We start from the raw sequence: 23,704 nt of genomic DNA on the forward strand, positions 1-23,704 counted from the left end.
ACGCATCTAGGAATTTCTTTAGCAAAGTAACATTGACAGCAAGAAAATCTCTATTAGGTCAAGAGCAAAGACTTTCTCCCCTTACTTTTTTTGAGACAGCGTCTTGCTCTGTCACCCAGTCTGAAGTGCACTGGCGCCATCTTGGCTCACTGCAACCTCTGCCACCTGGGTTCAAACGATTCTCCTGCCTCAGCCTCCTGAGTAGCTGGGATTAACAGGCATGAGCCACCACGTCTGGCTAATTTTTCTATTTTTAGTAGAGACAGGGTTTCACCATGTTGACCAGGCTGGTCTCAAACTCCTGGCCTCAAGTGATCTACCTGCCTTGGCCTCCCAAAGTGCTGGGATTATAGGCGTGAGCCACTCCACCTGGCATCTCCCCTTTTTTTCCTTTGCAATATCCCGTTCTATCATGGGAAGAAGGAAACCAGCTTGAAGTGCTCAGAAAGACTATAAATTGGGGAAATCAGAGAAGTAACCATACTTCCCTAAAACACAAGCTGCCTCTATTTGTTTTGTCATGTAAATATGTATGACCTCATATATATATGTCATATATACATATGTGATCTCATGATCTACCCACCTCAGCCTCCCAAAGTGCTGGGATTACAGGCATAAGCCACCACACCCAGCCTTGTTTTGTCATATTAAAGGACTCCCTACATCAATTCCCTGCAGACACGGAATCCTATGTGTTCCATCCAATCATCTTTTGCCTAAGAAACAAAATCCCCCAATCATAAAAATGAAGAGCTACAGTTTCTGGAAAAGACACTTAACATTTTCACTCTCTCTCTCTCTGATAATTGTCTTAGTAAACAAAGCTTAAGTATCACCAGTGGTCCACTACTGGTTATCAAAAGATTTGTGTGAAAATATTACACTGGTAGATTTTCATTGCAATATTTAAAAGGTGATAGTGATAACACATTAATATAATATTGAAGTAGTTACTTGTTGCTAATTTCTAGTTTTAAAACATTTATAATACAAAAGGGTTAAAGGTTAGTCACTAAAAAAGTGCCCTAAAAAATATAAGGCAGTATAATCTAAGTTTCATTTACTTCAGTTTCATTTACTTCTTCTTAATGAAGAAGTAAATGAAACTGAATTTTTTTTACTAAGGAATAAGAGGTAGTAAACGAAGCTTAAAAATGTGCTGACACAACATGATACAGACATTTAAAAATGACAGAGGTGAATTAAAGTTCCCTTGACCTTCAACTTAAGTGTGGCTCTACTATCATCAACCACGGAGTTACACATTGTATAGATGTATCAAAATATTACATGTAACTCCAAAATATGTGCAACTAGGATATATCAATAATTTTTTTTAAAAAAGAAAAAAAACCATCTAGTCTAGAAGGAGCCCTAAAGCTCTGGGTGAAACAGTCTTGCTTTCCCTGACCTATCCTTATCCTATCCCTGACCTATCTCTTGACCTATCCATCAAGAAAAGAGTGTGGTGAACCAACAGTAAAAAGACACCCTTCCCTGAAAAGGAATCTACGACTGAGGTCTTCTACCAGCCATCAGGATCAAGAAGGAACCCAAACTACCTCTCTACCCAACCTCTTCAAACACTCAAGGTCTCACCTTATTTGCTTGAAGTCTACCAGAGGCAATCTGATAACAACTTTCTCCTGTTTTTATGTCAGTCATCAAGACTCCAGGTCCATCCTCACTTGCCTCATCCACACAGCTACGAACTTCCCCTATTATGTCCACACCTGCCACCCCTCTTTCAACAGCCAAAAGCCTTCCACTATGCTCTGAAAACAAGACGCAGTGTACCTCATCCTTTTCTCTGAACATCCCTTCTGCTTCTTGCCCCAACAAAAACTTAGATTGATCCTGAAACCCACTGTTTACTCTGTAGCTATCTCAATGTTACTCTGCTCCCACAGCTCTTGTATCACTGGGTTTGGATGATGAGGTAGGTTTCCTTGTCCCTCAATATTAATTCTACAACTCTCTTAAAACCTTCCAGCAAAAAAATTGATGTCACTAGACATTAGCACCCATTATGTCTCATCATTAGAGTAGGATACACTACAAGCCCTCTAGTCATCCACCTGTTTTTGTATAGCTCAACAGCTAAGAATGATTTTAATATTTTTATTTTATTTTTATCTTTTTTTTTTTTTGAGATGGACTCTCGTTCTGTCACCAGGATAGAGTGCATTGGCATGATCTTGGTTCACTGCAATCTCTGCCTCCCGGGTTGAAGCGATTCTCCTGCCTCAGCCTCCCAAGTAGGTGGGACTACAAGTGCATGCCACCACGCCAAGCTAATTTTTATATTTTAGTAGAGATGGGGTTTCACCATGTTGACAAGGATGGTCCTGATCTCTTGACCTCATAATCCGCCTGCCTTGGCCTCCCAAAGTGCTGGGATTACACGCGTGAGCCACCATGCCCGGCCATTTTAATATTTTTAAATGGCTTTTTAAAAAAATCAATTAGTCTTCATGTATGACAAAATAAAAAAGAGATTTAAGAAATAAAAAATTAAAAAATAAGACTATTTCATGACATGTGAGAATTATATGGAATTTAAGTTCCACATACTTAATAATAAATACTAAGTATATTCCATTAAGTGTCCATAAATAAAGTTTTGTTAGAACACTGCCACATATGCTTGTTTACAAATTGTCTATGGCTACTCTGTTCCACAGAAGGAAAGGTCCGAATACGAAAAAGAGCCAGTATGGCCTACAAAACCTAAAATACTTAGCATTTAGCCCCTGACAAAGTTTGCCAACCACTGCCTTAGGACCTATTTTACTGTCAGTCTTCAACACTACTCTTATTTTACTTCTTAGATAATTCAATATACACCAAAACAATCTTTTATAACCTCCGGTATCTCCATTCCTTGACAACCTCTCCTCCATTGATCTTGTCTTCCGCCCTACATCAGCCCCTCACACCCTGATCACATTCTAGATTCTGATATTACTAAATAATCTCAAACCCTCAATAATCTCCATTTCATACATCCTACTCTTAAATACCACTTCGTATTTCTAACTCACTCTTGACTGCTCCAACAATCTTTGGGGTCTTGCTATGTTGCCTACGCTGGTCTCAAACTCCTGGGCTCAAGCAATCCTCCTGCCTCAGCCTCCCAAAGTACTGAGATTATAGGCATGAGTCACTGTGTCCAGCCTTCAACAATCCTTTAATTTCACCAGAAACCATTAACCAGTATATATTATCCCTCACATCTATTGTTCTGTTCTTACTTCCCTACCCACTGGGTTTAAATATAATGATCCATCATTATAACCCCCTTGGCATTTACCCTCACTCATTCACTATATTCAGATGGTGAAATAACCTGACCAAATCCTACTCTGTGCCCACATCCATAAAGATGAACAAGAATAGAGAAAAACAAAAAGCTGTGCAAATGTGCCTCATCTTAAAGTCTTGACTATGAACCTCAGGTAGAACCTTGTGGCTACCCAGAAATCATACACATCATAGTAATTTTCTTTCACATTATTATAGTTAACTATCTCATGCTTTTTTTAACTTTGTTCAAAACTCTAATACTCCTCAAATCGGCCCGGCACAGTGGCGCATGCCTGTAGCCCCAGCTACTCAGGAGGCTGAGGTGGGAGGATCACCTGAGCCCAGGAGTCCTGGGCTGTAGTGCGCTATGCCAATCGGGTGTCCGCACTAAGTTCAACATCAATATGGTGACCTCCCAGGAGTGGGGGACCACCAGATTGCCTAAGGAGTGGTGAACTGGCCCAGGTCGGAAATGGAGCAGATCAAAATTCCCGTGCTGATCAGCGGTGGGATCTCACCTGTGAATAGCCACTGCACTCCAGCCTGGGAAACAAAGCAAGACCCCATCTCTTTAAAAAAAAGAAATACTCCTCAAATCGTCACAACTAAAACCACTGATTCTTACTTAACTGAAAAACCTCTGAATTTATCACAAGATGTTTTCCCCCAAATCCCCTCCCTTCCCATATTCTAGGGGACATCACTGTAGCAATATTCCTGTCTTTTCTACCATTTCATTATTCCTCCTCTCTACTGAATCATTCCTATTAGTGCACCTAACATCGCATTATTTATCTTATTTTTAAAAATATCCTTCATTATCTCCACTTCCCTGACCTCTTCTCCTATTGAGAAGCAAAGCTTCTCAAAGCAATCATTTATACACACAGTCTGATTTTTCTCCCCCACTGCCTCTATAAAGCACTCCCATCAGATTTTGCCTCAATCAGTACTTTAAAACTGTTCATCAAGGTCAGTAATGACCTCCACAAGACTAAATCAAAGAGCTACTCCTTCATATATGACACAGTTCTCCTATCCCCACCTTTCTTTAACTTGGCTTCCAGCATACCACATCATCTTAGTTTTCTTCCACACTCTGGCCTTTTCTCAATCTCCTTCGTTGCTTGTACCTCCTCTCCAGACCTTTCAACACAGGAGGTCCCTGGGCCTCCTAAGGCCTATTGTCTTCTCTACCTGCACTCACTTCTCCCTTAGTGGTATCATTTCAGTGTGGTGGCTTTAAATAACTGAATATGCATACAACTCCCACATTTAATATCCAAAATTTAGACCTCTTTTCTGAATACCGGACTAGGTATCCAACTGGCTAGTCAGCATATCTACTTAGATGTCTAGTATAAATAGATAAATCTCAACCCCAACGTATCTGTGGTAGGCAGAACAGGATCCCTCAACCAAGATGTCCACATTCTAATTCCTGAAACCTGTGAATATATTACATGTCAAAAGGTACTTTGAAGAAAGTCACGAGGGCTCAACCTTTGTAAGTATTCAGAATCTGATCACCTATCACTACCTCTATTGTTACTGCCATCTCTCTCTGGATGATCGCATACCTTCCTAATGGCCTCCATTCTGACTTTCCACAGCCTGTCCAAGACAAAGCAACCAGAGGTCCTTTCAAAACTTAAGTCAGACCATGTTACATCTCAATTCAGAAACCTCCAATACCTCACTTTTCAGTCAAATTGAACACAAAGTCCTTACATTGGCCTACAAGACCTTGTATAATGGGCCCCTCACCCTAGATTCATCTCCTACTCCATTTCCCAACTTGCTTATTCTGTCTCAGCCTCCTTGTTTTCATATTAACCACAAGGTAATAATCCTAGTAATACTTAATAGTTATTATGAACCAAATGCTGTTCTAATTGCTTTACATGTATTCTGTCCTTCAATTTCACTAATTATTTCCCCCACTTTACAAATGATAAAACTGAGTTGCCCAGAGGTTAATTAACCTAAACATTCAATCAGTAAAAGGCTAGGCCAGAATTCAAAATCTAAGGTGAATGAAGTCTACCCACAGCCAAAATTCTCTGTCTCAATGATGCTTCCCACTTGTTACCCTTACTTAACAGGCTTTGGAAACAAGTACAGAATAAACAGAGGGTAGATAAAGGATTAAGAAATGAGAATTCTAGGCCAGGCGTGATGGTTCACGCCGTAATCCCAGCACTTTGGGAGGCAGATGGATGGCCTGGGTGACAAGAGCAAAAAACTCCATCTCAAGAAAGAAAAAGAAAAAGAAAAAGAGAAAAGAAAGAAAAGAAAATGAGAATTCTAAGTGCCTGATGTATGGTTGAAAAGGTGGGAAAAGCTAGGGAATGAACACTGTTTTTAGAGGTGAAAATCAGCACAATAACTACTTATTATATAAGACAAAATATGATACTTAAAACTTACTTTTTCTGTAGTAACAGTCAAGGATGGAACCAATGCAGGTGACGGTTCTGGCTGCTTCTTGTGTTTTTGCTTGTGTTTGTCCTTCTCTTTGTATTTCTAAAAATGAATATAAGTAAAATCCAATTTAAATTTGAACTATAACCCCTATATATGCAGTAGTTTTATTACAACTAGTAATTTAAAATATTAACAAATACTTCTATCAAAAATTACTTCCTCTGATCATAGTCTCGTTTTATATATATACAAGTAATACTAGTGTGAGTTTGTTTTTAAGTAAGTTCAGCTCCTTTATCCTTAACCAGTCTAAACTAATACAAACAAACAAGTGAAGTCTGTAATTATTTGCTATATTTACATTCAGTAAAATATACAGTTTTCTTCTTAAAAACACCAAATGCTTTGTGGACATTTAAAAACAGCACTGTAAAGTTTACATAGCACTTCACATCTGAACAGTACCAGATTTTCCTCTACCATGCATGAGAATTTCTCCAGAAACTAGAGGCACAGACACTCTGGCAAAAAATTCTTTCCTGGGTTTACTCAAAAAAATAGATGAATTAGTTATCTCTAACAAAAAAAATTTAGATAAAGTTAGGGTGTGCTATAAAGTGCTAAAGCTGATGAGCTAAATATAAAAAGGAATTCAATAAAATAAAAAGTTGATTACATATTGGAAGTCCAACCTAATATCAGATAGTTTTTATCAAAATGTTCTGTTGTTTGAATCACTACATAAAAAACAGTATTGGGTATGAAATGTAGTACTATTTCAAGAGTTCACTGAACTTATTTATTTCTCCTGATGCTTAAAATCTGACCACTGAGGGGCCTTAATCTTTTCAAATCATGAAAGATTGGTATCACTGTCCTTGCCCTAAAAGGTTTACATACAAACAGAACAAAATGCATACAAATTAAAGACAGATGTACTCTAATGCCCCCAAAATAATGCCTTTTTTTTTTTTTTTTTTTTTTTGCTTTTAATTCCTGATCTAAGTATGTGAGATGTTTTCAGGCTGCAATGTTAGTACTTTAGCAACAGTAAATGTAAATTAACACAATAATACTTTTTTCTTTTTGAAACAGGGCCTCACTCTTGTCACGCAGACTGGAGTGCAGTGGTACAATCACAGCTCACTATAGGCTTGACTTCCTGGGCTCAAGGGATCCTCTCACCTCAGCCTCCCAAGTAGTCAGGACTATAGGCATGTGCTGCCACACCAAGCTTTTTTTTTTTTTTTTTTTTTTTTTTTTTTTTAAAGAATGCAGTGACACCATCTCGGTTCACTGCAGCCTCTGCCTCCCGGCTTCTGGCAATTCTCATACCTCAGCCTCCAGAGTAGCTGGGACTACAGGCACATGCCATCATGCCTGGCTACAGGCTAATTATTAATTTGTTTGTTTGTTTGTTTTTGTAGAGACAGGGGTCTCTACAGACTGTTGCCTAGACTGTTCTCAAACTCCTGGGCAAAGGCTATCTTCACACCCAATAATGTTTCTAATTCAGACTTTTTAGGAAACATTTTTATCTAAAAGTTATTTTGATTGTGGCAAATAATGACTCCCCAAAGAATCATGCCACATTCTCTGCAATGGGTTATCACTACTCTTCTCATGCTAGATGTCCTCTTCTCCACTCCCTTGAACCTGGGTTACCCTTATGACTTGTGATACTCAACAGGATGTGGTAGAAGTGATAGTGTATGAGCACAGAAACCTGGAGTTTTAAGAAGTCTTTATGGCTTCCACATTTGCCACCTCAGTTCTCAGCCACCACATAAAGAAGCATTCCACACTCCTCATGGAGAGGCCAAAAGGAGAATGAGGTCATATGGGGAAGAACTGAGGTACTCTAGCCTATAGCCAGCAGGACCTAGCGCCAGACATGTGAGTAAGACCAACAATGACCATCTAGCTAGCCACCAGCTTAATGAATCCTCATGAGTAAATCCGGCTGATACCACATAGAAGAAAGATACATCATCCCTGCTGAGCTCACCTGTTATAAGCCATTAAAAGTCATCGGGTGGTTTAAAGCAACAGTTTAACTGAAACCAGACTATAGTACACAATTGGGTCACAGGAGCTAAAGAACGTACAAATTGAAAATAACAATATAGGCCAGGCATGGTGGCTCACAACTGTAATCCCAGCACTTTGGGAGGCCAAGGCAGGTGGATCACTTAAGCCAAGGAGTTCAAGACCAGCCTGGGAAACATAGCGAGACCCCATCTCTACAAAAAATAAAAAATTGGCCAGGTGTTGTGGTGGAAACCTGTGGTCCCAGCTAATAGGAAGGCTGAGGCGGGAGGATTGCGTGAGCCTGGAAGGTTGAGGTTGTAGTGAACTGTGATCATACCACTGCACTCAAGCCTGAGTGACAGAGACCCCATTTATTTAAAAAAAAAACAAAAGTAACAATATTAGAATATTTGTGTGTTAATACATGGATATAGTTTGGCCGTGTCCTCACCCAAATCTCATCTTGAATCGTAGATCCCATAATCCCCATGTGTCATGGAAGGGACCTGGTGGGAGGTAACTGAATCACCCCAGCGAGTTTTTCCTTGCGCTGTTCTCATTATAGTGAATAAATCTCACAGATGTGATGGTTTCATAAAGGGCAGTTCCCCTGCATATGCTCTCCTGCCTGCTGTCATGTAAGACGTGCCTTTACTCCTGCTGCTTTGCCTTCTGCCATGTTTGTGAGGCTTCCCCAGCCATGTGGAACTGTGAGTTCATTAAACCTCTTTTTCTTCAGAAATTACCCAGGCTCAGGCATTTCTTCATAGCAGTATGAAAATGGACTAATACACACAACAAAATAACAAATTTATACATTCTAGTCTATGAAGTTCAAATGATCCTGGCCTGTAACTGTTATATCAATGTTTTTCTCCCTACAAAGATAGTTAAGAAGCCTTTCTATCCTCCTTTACTCTATATATTCTACTTCCCATTCTGGGCTTCGTTCTTCAAGTTTACAAGAGCTGAGAAAATTTAATAGTGAATGATCCTGAATAACAAAAAAGCAAACAAACAAACCCTAACAACTTACAAAACATATGAGAGTAAAAGGCAAAACATATACATGTACATGTGTGAAAATATACAATATGGAGATATACAAAGCAAATGAACAATACAGAACTCTGGTCCTCTGTGATACATCAAGAAACGTATCCTGCAATGAGCATTACAAATGTTCATTGGAACACACTGTGCATGGTTTATATCCATACGAACAGCCTATCAAATGTGAATCAAAGAAGTCTAATGACTGTCACTAAAAAGATATGCTGATTTAAATAGATTAATAGAAGAAAGGAAAAAACCAAAAAAGTACTCAATTATATATGAAAATTTAGTATATGATAAAGAGAAGATTCCAAATCAGAAGACAAGGACTAAAATTACTTAATAATGGTACTAGAACTGGTTAATAATTTAACGAAAAATATCTTACACAAAATAAAACAAAATCCAGATAGATTAAAGAGTTAAATAAAAATTAAAATAATCTAAAAGTTTGCTAGAAAATATTTTTAAAGTAAGGAATGAAAGACTTTTCTAACTAAAAAAAAAAGTAAAAAACTACAGAAAGGGAAAACACAGATTTAGCTATACAAATCTAAAAATAAATCATTAAAAAACAATAACCAAACTGGGAAATCAGTCAGGTTACTCTGTATTTTATTTCTGTTTAAATTCTTTAATAAATTAATAAGAAAACACATATGCCATTGAACAATGTACAAAGACCATGACTAGGAAATTAAAAAAAAAAAAGCCACTAAACAGCAACAGAAACATGCAACCCAAGTATTAAACAACTAAAGGTAGTATTTTTCTCCTGTATGTGACCAAAGTTTTGGGGTTTTGTTTTTAATGACCAGATCTAATATTGCCTAGGGAGATGAGCACTTGCATATATTACTAGAGAAAATGTAAACAAATGAAGAACACTTTTTTTTTTTTTTTTTAAAGAGATTAGGTCTTGCTATCTTGCCCAGGCTGGTCTTGAAGTCCTAGGCTCAAAGGATCTTTCTGCCTTAGCCTCCCAAATATCTGGGACTACTGGCACACACTACTGAGCCAAGCTGACAATTTTTAAAACAAGAGTTAGAAACCATAAAATTATTGATACCATGTGACCTAGTAATTTCACCTCTAGAAGGGTGTATAAAGATTTAAATATAGTGTATCATACTTGTTTACAATGGGGGGTAAAAATAAAAATAACTTGTCCAACAACAGAGCTGTACTTGAAAAAATATGATTATGGCCATTAAAATAAGCATGTTGTTAAAGAATAGTCAGAGATTTCAGAAAATTGTTAATAGGTGAGTTTTGTTCGTGGTTCACAGATTACATATGTACTCTTCAAAACTCTGAACTCTTCATGGCCTGAAGATATGAATTTACAAGTATTATCTTCACAGCTTATTAAGTCAAGATAGCTAATGTCACACTCAACTGAATCAGTATGTATTAACTAGCAATACAAAACCAGAATTGTAAAAGTTTGTAATTATAAATATAAATGATATCTCAATCCTTAAAATAGTCCTGTGAGGAAAATTCTATTTATTTTTTTTACAGAAAGGTATGGCTTAAACAAGCACAAGATAGACTCTTACCTACACTCCCCCAAAAAACATAACCAAAACCTAAAAAAAGAAGTTTTCAAAATTTAAAGAAAAAGTAGGTAAGGTACTCATGATGAGAAATTCTAAAATAGAAAATCAAGAGTGAGGGGAAAAAAAGAAGAGACAGAAACAGAAGGGAGAGAAAAGCTTATGATAATAAAAGAAACTAAAGACAGTTAAACACAGAGGGTTGTGGTTTTTTTTTTTCTTTTTTGAGATAGTCTCACTCTGTTACCCAGGCTGGAGTGCAGTGGTTTCATCCCAACACACTGCAACCTCCACCTTCCGGATTCAAGCAATTATCATGCCTACAGCCACCCACATAGCTAAGATTACTGGTGTATGCCACCACGCCCGGCTAACTTTTGTATTTTTAGTACAGACGGGATTTCACCATGTTGGCCACGCTGGTATCAAACTCCTGACCTTAACTGATCTGCCCACCTCGGCTTCCCAAAATGCTGGGATTACAGGTGTGAGCCATGACACCCAGCCTACGCAGGAATTTTTAACTTAAGTTTGGCACAAGACAAACAACCAAGAGATAGGTCCAATGTTTCAGTTTTCAAACCAGAATAGGTATAGGACTGTTTATAGGAGCAGTGAAGGTAATACTTGTAAGTTCATATCTTCAGGCCAACAGGGAATTGGGAGTTTTGAAGAGTAAGTATGTAATCTGTGAGCCACAAACAGAAATGTCTAGGGAAAATTAGAAAGTGAATTCTAGAAAGAATGTAATACTGAGCTTGAAGTTACCTCTCAGGAAAACTCTACAGTAAATTATTTAAAAGATTTGCTAACTATAAGAAAATTTCATTATCACTAATCGTCAAGACAAATTCATCAGAAAGTCCAATAAATGAAATTAATATTCAGCCATAACATAAGAAAAAGAACATGTGAGTTATTTTAATATGACTCAATTCTTTACACTGAAATAGAATAAATTTCTAGTAAGACTGCCTATATTCAAATACATAAAGTATCATTATAAATATAAAGCAAATCAATTTTAAGTAAACATCTATCTTAAAATGCTTAAGAGAAATTTGAAATCACATCACAGATTTTCCCAATGTAGAAAACAAATGAACGAAAACCAGTAAGACCAACCAACCAAATGATCCCCAAAGCAACCAAAATGGGAAGCAGGGGCAGATACTAATGCATTAAACAAAAACTGTCAAGAAAGGAGTAAACTAGATTTTATTAGGGAGAAACTGCCCGAGACTAAGCTATGGGATTCAGCTCTTAACCATACCCCTTAATTCCCAAAAATTCTGAGAATATAACCAAAAGTCCTAAATCTGAAGACAAGTGATTTTATGTGTACCTACCTACTACACAACTTTTTTTGCCTAACGAGTAGTACTAGTTTCAAGGGAGAAACAAGAAAAACTGAAGGCAAGGGAAGGAAAAGCAAAGAGGTGCTAACTGGAAGTAAACAATCAAGGCTAAGAATTAATTACATGAAATCATGGCCGAGCATGGTGGCTCACACCTGTAATCCCAGCACTTTGGGAGGCCAAGGTCAGGAGTTTGAGACTAGCCTGGCCATCATGGTGAAACCACATCTCTACTAAAAATACAAAAATTAGTTGCGTGTGGTGGTGCACGCCTGTAATCCCAGCTACTCAGGAGACTGAGGCAAGAGAATTGCTTGAATTCAGGAGGTGGAGGTTGCAGTTGAGCGATCGCTTCACTGCACTCCAGCTGGATGAGAGGGTAAGACTCTAACTCAAAAAAACAAACAAACAAACAAAAATCCTAGGAGGCCTGGTACAGTGGCTCTCCCCTGTAATTCTAGTGCTCTGGGAGGCTGGGGTGAGAGAATCACTCAAGGTTAAGAGCTGGAGATCACCCTGGGATACATAATGAGAACCCATCTCCACAAAAAGCAAAAAAATGAGTTGGGCGTCGTGATGCTAATTTGTAGTCTTAGCTACTGGGAGGTTGAGGAGGAGGACTCACGAGGTGGAGGCTGTGGTGAGCCATGATCACAGCATTGCACTCCAGCTTGGGGGACAGATTGAGGCCTTGTCTCAAAAAATTCAAATTAAAACATAAAAGAGAATCCTAGGGTATTCCCTATAAGGCTAAGATACAGTTGAGATCTAGAACCTGGGGCAAGACATTTAATAAAGTACTGTGTTTTAAAAAAAAAAAAAAAAAAAAAAGGCCCAAGACCAGGCGCAATGGTTCACACCTATAATCCTAGCACTTTGGGAGGCCAAGGCAGGCATATCACAAGGTCAGGAGTTCAAGACCAGCCTGGTCAATATGGTGAAACCCTGTCTCTACTAAAAAAGTACAAAAATTAGCCTGGCGTGTTGGCGGGCGCCTGTTGTCCCAGCTACTCGGGAAGCGGAGGTTAGAGTGAACCAAGATCGTACCACCGCACTCCAGCCTGGGCGACAGAGAAAGACTCTGTCTCCCCAAAAAATAAAAGAGCCTAGCCGGAGTTCTACCAAAAAGTGCATACTGCCCTAAGCCAAGCTCTCTCTCTCTCTCTTTTTTTTTTTTTTTGCCCTAAGCCAAGCTTTTATACTCACCCCTCCCATTCCCTCAGGCTTCAGAAAAATGCAAAATACATAGCCCTTAAACAATCATCTCAAAAACCATGAGAAAATTTGCAAAAAAATTATCTAAATTATAGCGGAATAAGTGTCAAAAGAGAGCCTCTGAAGCATAAACAACATTTTAAAAGTTGTATGGCAAAGAAACTATAGGCAAAAAATAATACAAAGAGTCTAATGTGCATGAGATAGCCAAAAATCACAACCTAGAAGCATACATAACTGAGTTTGAAGATGTTTCTCAAAACTGTCCCCATGCTAAATAAAAATTATAACATGAGTTCATACAAAGCTCAAAAATCAGATGATAAAATAGGAAAAGGTCCAAAGGGAGATAACCAAAGTAATAAATATAAGACTAAAACAGTATCATTACAGAATTAGTAAATAAAATAGAAACAGCAAGGAAAAGAATACGCATTGCTGAAAATTTTTAAAGCGCTAAAAGAAATACTTGAATTAATCATAGTAATATATATTTTATAAAAGATATTAAAGCAGGCAGACAGCGTCTGATAGGTATAAAAACAGAGATAATCAAACATAAGGATAACGTGTGTCCCTCAAAAAGAGCATTTAATGAATGGGAAACAGAAGGTATATTCAAACAGAAAATTCCACAAAATGAAAATGGAAAAAAAAAATCTTAACAATTCTGTTACAGACTGTATAGCCGTATCAAGACTTACTGCGGTTAAACTTAGCAGAATACAGGGAGAGGGAAGTATCGTCAGTCATCTCCACAGCAATATTCCAGGCCCGTTGTTTAAGTTTTTAGGAGAAATAAAGTGTGACCCAACAATATTATATACAGCCAAGATACAAGATACAGGCAAAAGGAAATGCTTTCCATTATGAAAGACATCAGAAACTACAGTTCCTAAGAACTTATTCTTGAAAAAAGTTACCTAATAATCAGTACTTTGGGAGGCCAAGCTAGGCAGATCATTTGAGGTCAGGAATTCAAAACCAGCCTGGGCAACATGGTGAAATACCATCTCTACCAAAAAAACAGAAATGAGCTGGGCATGGTGGCGGGCATCTGTAGTCTCAGCTACATGGGAGGCTGAGGCAGGAGAATTGCTTGAATCCAGGAGGCAGAGGTTGCAGTGAGCCAAGATCACGGCACTGCACTCCAGCCTGAGTGAGGCTCTGTCTCAAAAATAAATAAATAAATACAAACAACCTGGATGGCAGGAAAAGCAAAATGACTGTAAGGACACTAGCAGCCTTCACTGTAGGAGCTCAATATAAAATCTGACACATGTAATTAAAACAAAACATAACAGTTTGCCAAACAGTGACTAGACATAAATCTCTTTCTTGCTGACAAAGTCCTGATTTTTTAAGAAAATTCAAGAGCATCCTCTCATGTCCTCATAAAAGTGTATCTATTTCCCAGCCCAGAGGCAAACATGGGTGAGTCCAAAACAATTAAGAGAAATCCATTCTCTTTAGATACTGACTGCTTTAAGCCTGGAATAGATTTAGATCAGAACAGTAAAACAGAAATTGAAATTATCTTTTCTTTGTTGTTTGAAATGGAGTTTCACTCTTGTTGCCCAGGCTGGAGTGCAATGGTGAGATCTCAGCTCACTGCAACCTTTGCCTCCTGGGTTCAAGCAATTCTCCTGCCTCAGCCTTCTGAGTAGCTTTTTTTCTGTGTATTTTTAGTAGAGATGGGGTTTCACCATGTTGGCCAGGCTGGTCTCGAACTCATGGCCTCAAGTGATCTGCACGCTTCGGCCTCCCAAAGTGCTGGGATTACAAGTATGAGCCACTGCACCTGACCAGAAGCTGAAATTTTCCAGATGTTCTCCTCATTCTTAAAGGTATATCCCTTCTTGCCTTTAGATGCTCAAGTGTTAGGCCATAATCCTTGGAACAACTGCTGTGACCTTGCAACCATGACTGCAAAAGCACAAAGAAGTTAAGAATGTTTTGCCACTGCTGAATTGGTTACTGTTAAATTAACCAATCTTAGAAAAGCCTAGCATCTGAACTTATTATTTATTTATTCATAAATTTATTTATTTATTTATAAATTTATTATGAAGTAATAAATTTCCAATTGATTCAGCCATTCTGATTTGAGTATTCTATCACTTATCACTGAAAGCACCCCAACTAAAAAGTCTTACCCCTTCAATATCTTGTTTTTGTAATTTCTATTATTAAACTTAAAGGTATCTTTGAGGAAATAATATTTCTTGTGGTAAGGGGGGAAAAAGTTTTTTTGGTCTCATTCTGTCACCCAGGCTGGAGTGCAGTGGTATGATCACAGTTCACTACAGCCTCAAACTCCAGGCTCAAGGCATCTTCCAACCTCAGGCTCCTGAGTAGCTGTGACTCAGGCATGCACCCGCACATTCCGGTAAGTTTTGTTGTTGTTGTTTTTGTACAGACAGGGTCTCTTTCTTTTCCCTCTATATAGTCAAGTAAATCTGCCTTTGATGTTTAAAACATCAGTAGATTTCACTCAATTTAATAATTTTTCTCTATCCTTTTAATGTATGTATGTATCTCTCTATGCATAGAAAAAATCTGTGATATTAACTGAGTAGTAAGTAATGGTATTTCTTGATGGTGAGATATGGAGTGGGATTTTGTTTTTTAACTTGCATTTTTTAAATGCTCTGCCCTCTGTCATTCTCTGTAATTACATACGAATTAGTAAGAATGAGCTAAAATAAGGTAGAGACAACCTATTTGCCAAACTAATTTCTTCTTATTTGGCAACTAACTAGAGATTTCCCACCTTCCTTTGCAGTTACATGTGGCCACTACACTGGGTTCCAATCAATGTAGTTTGAATGAAAATGATGTGTAGTCATCTCTAGGCCTGGTCCTTAGTAGCCCCAACTTTCTAGTATCCACACTGGTTCTTTTTACATGGTTAACAAAAATAAGCATTAAAGTCATAGAAGCAACATTTTAAAGAAGGCAGTCACAAGATGGAAGAAACCTAAGATCCTGATTTACAGCTTGGAAGAATGTTGTCTGTCAATCAAGGACACCTCTTTTGGACTTAGCTGCAAATCAAAACATTGAGTAAGGCCGCTCATAATTTGAGAATCGTTCGTGTGTCAGGAAACGATGCTACATGAGTCTCTTATTTCTTCGTCTTTTGAATTAGGCAGTGGCAGTCCATTATTCTGGACTATCTTTCAAGGTTGCTCATATAGTGAATAACCTCAGAAGACAGAAAGAAAAGGACAGCTATGCTTACTGTCTATTACAAAAGATTCAGGTGCCCTAAGCTCAGGGCTCCTCTCCTGTAATGCAACAGGCAGCATGAGCAGATTTTATCTCACCCTCTTTGCAGTGCCCTATGGGAACTGGGCTTAGGAAATGGCCAAAAATTACTGATTCTCTGGTTATAGCTATTGCTTTAAGTAATAAGTTATCTATCTTTGACCCAGAAGTCTCATCTCTTAATTAGCTACCTTACAAGTAAGGTCAAATGACAGACTTCTGTGATATTATTTTATATATATACACATATACATACACACACAGACATACATACATACATACATACATACATACATACATACATACATATACTGGTTTTGTCCATGGTCCCTGGGTCACAACTCTCATAGTCCTTGTTATTTTTTAAGTAACTAAAAAAATAAGTATATCTTTTGTGAAAGTACATGGCCTTTTGTGCTTGGTTCCTGATGCAGCTTTAGAACGGTGTCAGAGTGACAAAGGTGAAAAGATAGTCCTTTGTTATAATGTTGGGGTGCTTTAGGCCTCAGAAAACAGTCTCTCTCTCCCTCAGACCTTTCTTGCCCTCCTTTTTCTCCCCAAAACAGATCATAAAAACTAAAAATATGCTCTAAACTTTCCCTACTTAACTGTCATGGAACTAGACATAAAGAAATTCCCTGACCTACCCTGTCTGATTGTGGGCCATAAAACTCTCATTTCAGAAGGAGTCCTGCCCCAATACCCAGAAGAATGCATGCTGCACAGAGAGGCCAAGAAGTATGTGAACATACAGGCCTGCCTGGGTTTCCCTACTCAGTCTATTAGTGTTAGATCACCTTTGTCCAATCACGTTTCTACACAGGTGTCCTTGCTTCAATCATGCCTATCCAGTGAACTCTGTATAAAAGGCCCTCTTAAGAGGAGGGGGAAGCTCTGCCTACCTACCCCTGACATAGCTGACACTATTCATCTCTTCATCTGTATGCTTTGTAAAATCCTTTATAATAAACCAGTAAACATAAGTAAGAGTTTCCCTGAGTTCTGTGAGCCACTCTAATAAATTAATCCAACCCAAGATCTGGGCTGTGGGAACCCCAAATCATAGCCAATTGGACAGAAGCACTTGGGGTTTACAATCAGCATCAAAAGTGGGGCTCAGTCCTGTGGGACTGAGTTCCCAACCTGTATAATCTGATGTCCTCTTCAGGAATATAAGTGTCCAAATTAGAGGTTAGCCAGCTGGTGACTATTGCAAAATTGACAGTTTGCTTGTTGGTGGGGAGAAATCCCCACACATTTATGGGTCACAGAAGCATTCTGTATTGTGAGGTTACAGCAGGAGGAACTATTTTTTCTACTCCACCTCTTTCAGAGTTCTTGACAGTCTGGTGATTAGAGAATATGATGCTGTTAGAGGCATGGCTATGAAGAAGAGGAAAATTAAGGGCCTTTTCTGAATAAAGTTGAAAAATGAAAACTTGTATGATCAACTAGGCAATTAATGGACCTTCATTTTATTGACTCAATAATGAGGAGAAACTGAGGAGGTGGCATGGCTGAAGGCTAAGCACCAGGAACTATGATTACAGAGAAATGCCCAAGGATACTATTTTGGCAGCGAGGCTACTCTGGTTAGGAGGAGAGGACTTCCTCACCAGTCTGGCAGTCAGGTTTATTTCCACCTCACTGTAACAACTAGGTGACATCAGTGCTTTAAAAATAATCAGAGATCGGAATGTGCACTCCCTATCCCCAAGAGGACTCAATGGCCACATGCACCCATCCAAGTATGCTAAGAAATCCGAGGACAGGAAAAGACACAATTTTTTTAAAATACAGATGGGGTCTCACTTCTGAGCTGAAGCAATCCTCCCACCTCAGCCTCCAAAAGTGTTGGAATTACAGACGTAAGCCACTGCACCTAGCCAGAAAACAGAAAACACAAATTTTTAAGACTCTGTTGGGCACAGGCACCCAGATCACTATTCTACCTGGACACATGGAAGGAAAACATCCCAGGATTCAGTGGAAAGGATTCTCGGAAGGTAAGGAAGCTAACACGACTTTGTAGGTGGGGTCTTTGGGCAATTAAACTGTACTTTCATTACTGCCTGGACATCTGAAAGTATAAGAGGGAATGATAATGTTACAGCAGAAGTTAGCAAACCATGACACCTGAGCTAAGAATAATGTTGCATCTTTAAAATATTCCTTACCACACCCCCGAAAAAAGAAGACTATGTGATACAGACTATATGCGGTCCACAAAGCCCAAAATATTTACTGTTCAGTCCTTTTTAGGAAAAGTTTGCCATCCCCTGTATTATGTGCCTATCTTTACCCATCCGTAAGTGCAAAAGGTATTCTCCCAGCCAAGAAGAACAGTATGCAGAAATGCTAATGAGACATATAAATCACTCTCCAAACCACATCTCTTTCCTGGGTCCAACAGAAAGGGAATAGGGTTCCAGAAGGACAAATGGAAACCACAGATTTGATAAAGGACTCAAAGGTACCAAGAGTAGGAAGAGATGCAATACCTCAACACAAAAGCCCTGCAAACCCAGTGAAAAAAGCTTAACAAAAGTTGGAAGCTAACAGTGAATTAGCACCAAGTGAGTTTAGCTATTGCTCTCATAGCCCCAGCTGTTACAGACGAAATCCACTACATAGACTGATGCAACTTGGTACACTGTTCTAGACATTTCTAATGCCTCTTTGCCAAACCACTCACAACCAAGAATCAAGATCAGTTTACATGCATGTGTCAAAGCCTCCACTATGTTTAAAGTGTTTTCCCAAGGCCGGGTGTGGTGGCTCAAGCCTGTAATCCCAGCACTGTGGGAGGCCGAGGCGGGTGGATCACGAGGTCAAGAGATCGAGACCATCCTGGTCAACATGGTGAAACCCCGTCTCTACTAAAAATACAAAAAATTAGCTGGGCATGGTGGCGCGTGCCTGTAATCCCAGCAACTCAGGAGGCTGAGGCAGGAGAATTGCTTGAACCCGGGAGGCGGAGGTTGCAGTGAGCCGAGATTGCGCCATTGCACTCCAGCCTGGGTAGCAAGAGCGAAACTCCATCTCAAAAAAAAAAAAAAAGTGTTTTCCCAGAGGGGCAACCTAAACTCCCTTGCCGCTTGTCACAAATACGTATGTCAGGACTTAGTACCTCTATCCTATGATTTTCAAAGCTTTCACTATTGGCTGTTAAATTAGAAGCCTCAGTCTCAATAGTGCTGTAATGTATCTTCTCTGTCAGCACAGTAGGTGGAAAAACTCCAATAAAATTCAAAGACCTGCTCAACAAGTTTCTGGAAACTACAGGAACAGATTCACAAGTCTAAATTCCTCTGGCAGTCAAGGAAAAGCTTTGGTCTCTTTAGACTCCCACCATCAAAAAGGAGGCTGAATTGAACTCTTTAAATAACAGGGCTCTATGACATTCATTTCAACATTCTGCTTATCCTTTAAAAGTCAGCTATCCTGCAAACATGCATCCTTTGAGAGGAGCCCAAACCAACATGCTGTGTTGGAAGCTAGGTAGAAAGCTGGAGCACATGCTCTGCCTTTGGAAACCCACAATCTTTATTATGCTTTTAAGTTATACATTTCTATGAATTATGATTTTGCCAACTGAAACCTTTGGCAAAAAAAGCCTCTACCCACAGGCACCCACTGGAGATTTGGACTTGATGCCCCAATGACATGGCTATTAAGTGCACCCCTTTTTGAAAAGGAGCTATTAGCTTGCTACAGAGTTCTTACTGAAACTGAACACCACACCCACGAAGGCCTTATGAGGAACAAAAAAGAACTGATGGCTTTCCAGAACTTCAACAAACACCTCTTACTCCATTAGTATCTCCTGATTCCATTTCATATTCCTAATTGCCTATAAATGTATACATAACTACCATATTATAGTCAATACAACTGAAATTAGGTAAGTACTCACAGGCTGTCAACAACACTACCTTTCTTTTATTACTTCACACTTGACATTCAGTGTTTAAGGGAAAAAAAAACCTACTAAAAACACAAAAATTAGCCAAGGTGGTGGCACACGCCTGTAGTCCCAGCTAGTCGGGAGGCTGAGACAGGAGAATCGCTTGAACCTGGGAGGCAGAGGTTGTAGTGAGCTGAGATCGTGCCATCGCACTCTAGCTTGGGCAACAACAGTGAAACTCCGTCTTAAAAATTAATAATAAATCAATCATATTAGGCATTATAAAAGAACATTAAAGCATAAAAAATACAGACCAGCTTTGAGATATGATATAGTCTGGCAGTAAGGCATATACATATATAAAGACAATATAAAAATGAAATGAAAATAGAAGAAAACCATGGGCCAGTCACAGTGGCTCATGTCTCCACTGGGAGGCCAAGGTGGAAGGAAGCTAGCTTGCGCCTAGGAGTTCGAGACCAGCCTAGGAAACTTAGGGAGACTCCGTCTCTACAAAAAGTACAAAAATTAGCCAGGTGTGGTAGCCTGTACCTGTAGTCCCAGCTACTCGTGAGTCTGAGGCAATGGAGGTTACAGTGATCCAAGTTTGTGCCACTGCACTCCAGTCTGAAAAACGCAGTGAGACTCTGTCTCCAAAAAAAAAAAAGTATTTATACCTTCTAAGCAAGGAGCTCTTCAAAATTTCTTCTCCCAAATATTACTCAGTTAAACAATAACTTCCTGGAACAGAACAATGGATTGATAAGGCAAACTCTGTATTAGCATTCTTTTGAGAACATGTGAGAACTTCACCATCTGTACTAAAACAAACAAACAAAAACCTTGAAGTTGTAATATAGATTTATCTAACTTTCAAAAGGAATGTGATTATTACCTCTGGTATCATTTGGCTCTGTGCCCTCACCTAAATCTCATGGTGAATTGTATTGTAATCTGCAAGTGTCGGGGGAGGGACCTGATGGTGAGGTGACTGAATCATGGGTCAGACTTCCCCCTTGCTATTCAGAATTCTCACCAGATCTGGCTGTTTGAAAATGTGTACCACTTTCAAACTTTCCCTCTTCATTTTCTCTCTTCTGTTCCACCATGGTAAAGACGTGTTTATTTCCTCTTCGCCTTCTGACATGATTATAAGTTTCCTGAGGCCTCCCAGCCATGCTGCTTGTACTGCAGAATTGTGAGTTAATTAAACCTCTTTTCTTCCTAAATTACTCATTCTCAGGTAGTTCTTTATAGCAGTGTGAGAATGGACTAATACAGTCTACAAGTAAAAGAAAGATGTATTTAAAAAAAAAAAAGGACTTTGTAGTGAGACATCATTTGTTTTAAATCCCAGCTCTATCAATTATTAATAGCTATCTCTTTAACTCTTCTTTTTGTCTGCCCATTACTTTTCTTTAGTTAACTTTTCCCTACTACACGTGATCTTAATAAGACCTTCAACCACAGTATCCCAACACCCCTGGACCACTGGAGTAGGTGTGCTAGCCAGTTAAGGCCAATTGTATGAACAACTCACACAGTCCTCAAATATTCTCAACTTCAATGGCTTTCATTTAGACTCTCCTTCAGTATCCCTAAAACTACATCTTGGTGTAAAACTACAAAGAGTCTAAGATCTTACTATATTTATAAAGTGATAAGTTAGTCTACCAGAGTTTCAGGGATGCTGGCAGAAGATGACACAAGACTCCTGCACTGGACACAGAGGACTTCAGTACTCATGGCAATAGCAAAAGCCAGACTGTTAGTATTTGCCTAAGTTCCCCATTCTGACAGGGTGACCTGGGGCCAAATGACATTTATATACACAGTGGACTGCATTACAGGAGAAATTAGAATAATAGTGCCTCCTTGAAAAGAACAAAGGCAATCAGGGCTGCTACTCACAAGATGTGCATAAATGTGAGAACCATGGAGAATTGTCTCCCAACTCCTGGAAGCTACCATCACCCAACATACCCCAATGGAATATTAAACCACAATGATCACTTTCTTCATAACCTTGCAGTTAATTCACACTTTTTTTTCTTTTTCTTTTTTTTTTTTAAAGACTAGTCAAGTGCAGTAGTAGAAGGGGGGAAAGAGTAGAACAAGGAGTTCAATCTGTAACTGACTGTGAACAATCAATTGAGATAACTCACTACCTTCGGACCAGCCAATTCACATTCTTACTATACTTATTCTTGAACTTCACTGAGTCTTCTAGGCCCATGCTCCAACATCTCCTACAACTCTATGGTTCCAGCCCTTCCCTAGTTCCACAACATCTATTATCCTACTTCAATCTCACGATACATTATTTTAAACACTTTTGAAAATAACGCACTTGGCCTCCTTATTTGTATACCTAATCTGGCTAGCAATATCTCTGATAGGTTCTACCCACATCTACTTTCTTTGCTTTATTATCCAGGTGACCGAGTTATTCACCAACATGCTTCTCTTCTTTCTTCTCCACCAAAACAGAGGAAGACATAGTATTCTTTTTCCTACCTACTCCTTTTGTCTTCAAATCTGAGATTCTTTTTAAATTTTTTGTTTCAAGAGATGAGGTCTCACTCTGTTGTCCAGGCTGGAATGCAATGTCATGATCATAGCTCACTGCAGCCTTTAACTCCTGGGCTCAAGAGATACTTCCACCTCAGCCCTCCAGCAGCTGGGACTACAGACGCAAGCCCAGCAAATCTGAGATTCTTAAGACTTAAGTATTCTCACCATCTGTACTTCCTCACACCCACTTTCTCTACCAATAAATATACTAAAACTCTACACTGAAACTCCTTTTCAACAACTTCTTTTGTGCTAAATTCAAAGGACGTGACATTTATCCTTCTATAACTCAACCTACTCTTATTTCCTCTGTAGACTCCAACCTTCCCCACTATGGAGAAAGAATGACACAATGAGAAAATTACCTTCTGTCAACTAGGATTTATTTCAGGCTAGACTCATCAGTGAATGCTAAAACTTATGGGTGAAAATTTAATAAGAAACAAGGTATGTGCCCAAATCCCAGGGTGTGGTACCCAGCCTCCATGCCGCCAATGATCTTTGCGCCTATGCATGCTGAAAAGGCTTACCTACACAACCAACAAAGAGCAAAAATAACAATATGTCATCAAAGTGGTTAAAATGGCAAATGTTATGTTACATATTCTTACCTCAAAAGAACCATTTTTAAAAAATAAGTAAGTGGCCAGGCGTGGTGGCTAACGCCTGTAATTCCAGCACTTTGGGAAGCTGAGGCAGGTGGATCACGAGGTCAGGAGTTCAAGACCAGCCTGGTCAAGATGGTAAAATCCTATCTCTACTAAAAGTACAAAAATCAAAGCCGGACGCGGTGGCTCAAGCCTGTAATCCCAGCACTTTGGGAGGCCAAGGCGGGTAGATCACGAGGTCAAGAGATCGAGACTATCCTGGTCAACAAGGTGAAACACCAACTCTATTAAAAATACAAAAAAATTAGTTGGGTATGGTGGCACGTGCCTGTAATCCCAGCTACTCAGGAGGCTGAGGCAGGGGAATTGCCTGAACCCAGGAGGCTGCGG

The 23,704-nt window shown here is 39.1% G+C and overlaps 1 protein-coding gene across 17 annotated transcripts in view; it reads right to left on the reverse strand.

The window, feature by feature from the left end:
• Positions 1-23,704, reverse strand: part of MLLT10 (MLLT10 histone lysine methyltransferase DOT1L cofactor) — a 238,787-nt gene that overhangs the window by 90,618 nt on the left and 124,465 nt on the right. For 16 of the 17 annotated variants that reach the window (XR_005197307.1, XM_037732574.1, XM_037732570.1 and 13 more), the window contains one exon: positions 5,740-5,835. Coding sequence is in view for 15 of the 17 variants with exons in the window: in XM_037732574.1 (XP_037588502.1) it covers positions 5,740-5,835 (96 nt within the window). In the remaining 2 variants the exon portion in view is untranslated. Of the gene's footprint in view, positions 1-5,739; positions 5,836-21,168; positions 21,379-23,704 lie in introns of those variants that run through there. The other variant, XM_037732581.1, reaches the window with a different exon arrangement.

This window comes from Cebus imitator, unplaced genomic scaffold (genome assembly GCF_001604975.1).
Source record: "Cebus imitator isolate Cc_AM_T3 unplaced genomic scaffold, Cebus_imitator-1.0 Scaffold456, whole genome shotgun sequence".
Lineage (NCBI taxonomy): Eukaryota > Metazoa > Chordata > Mammalia > Primates > Cebidae > Cebus > Cebus imitator.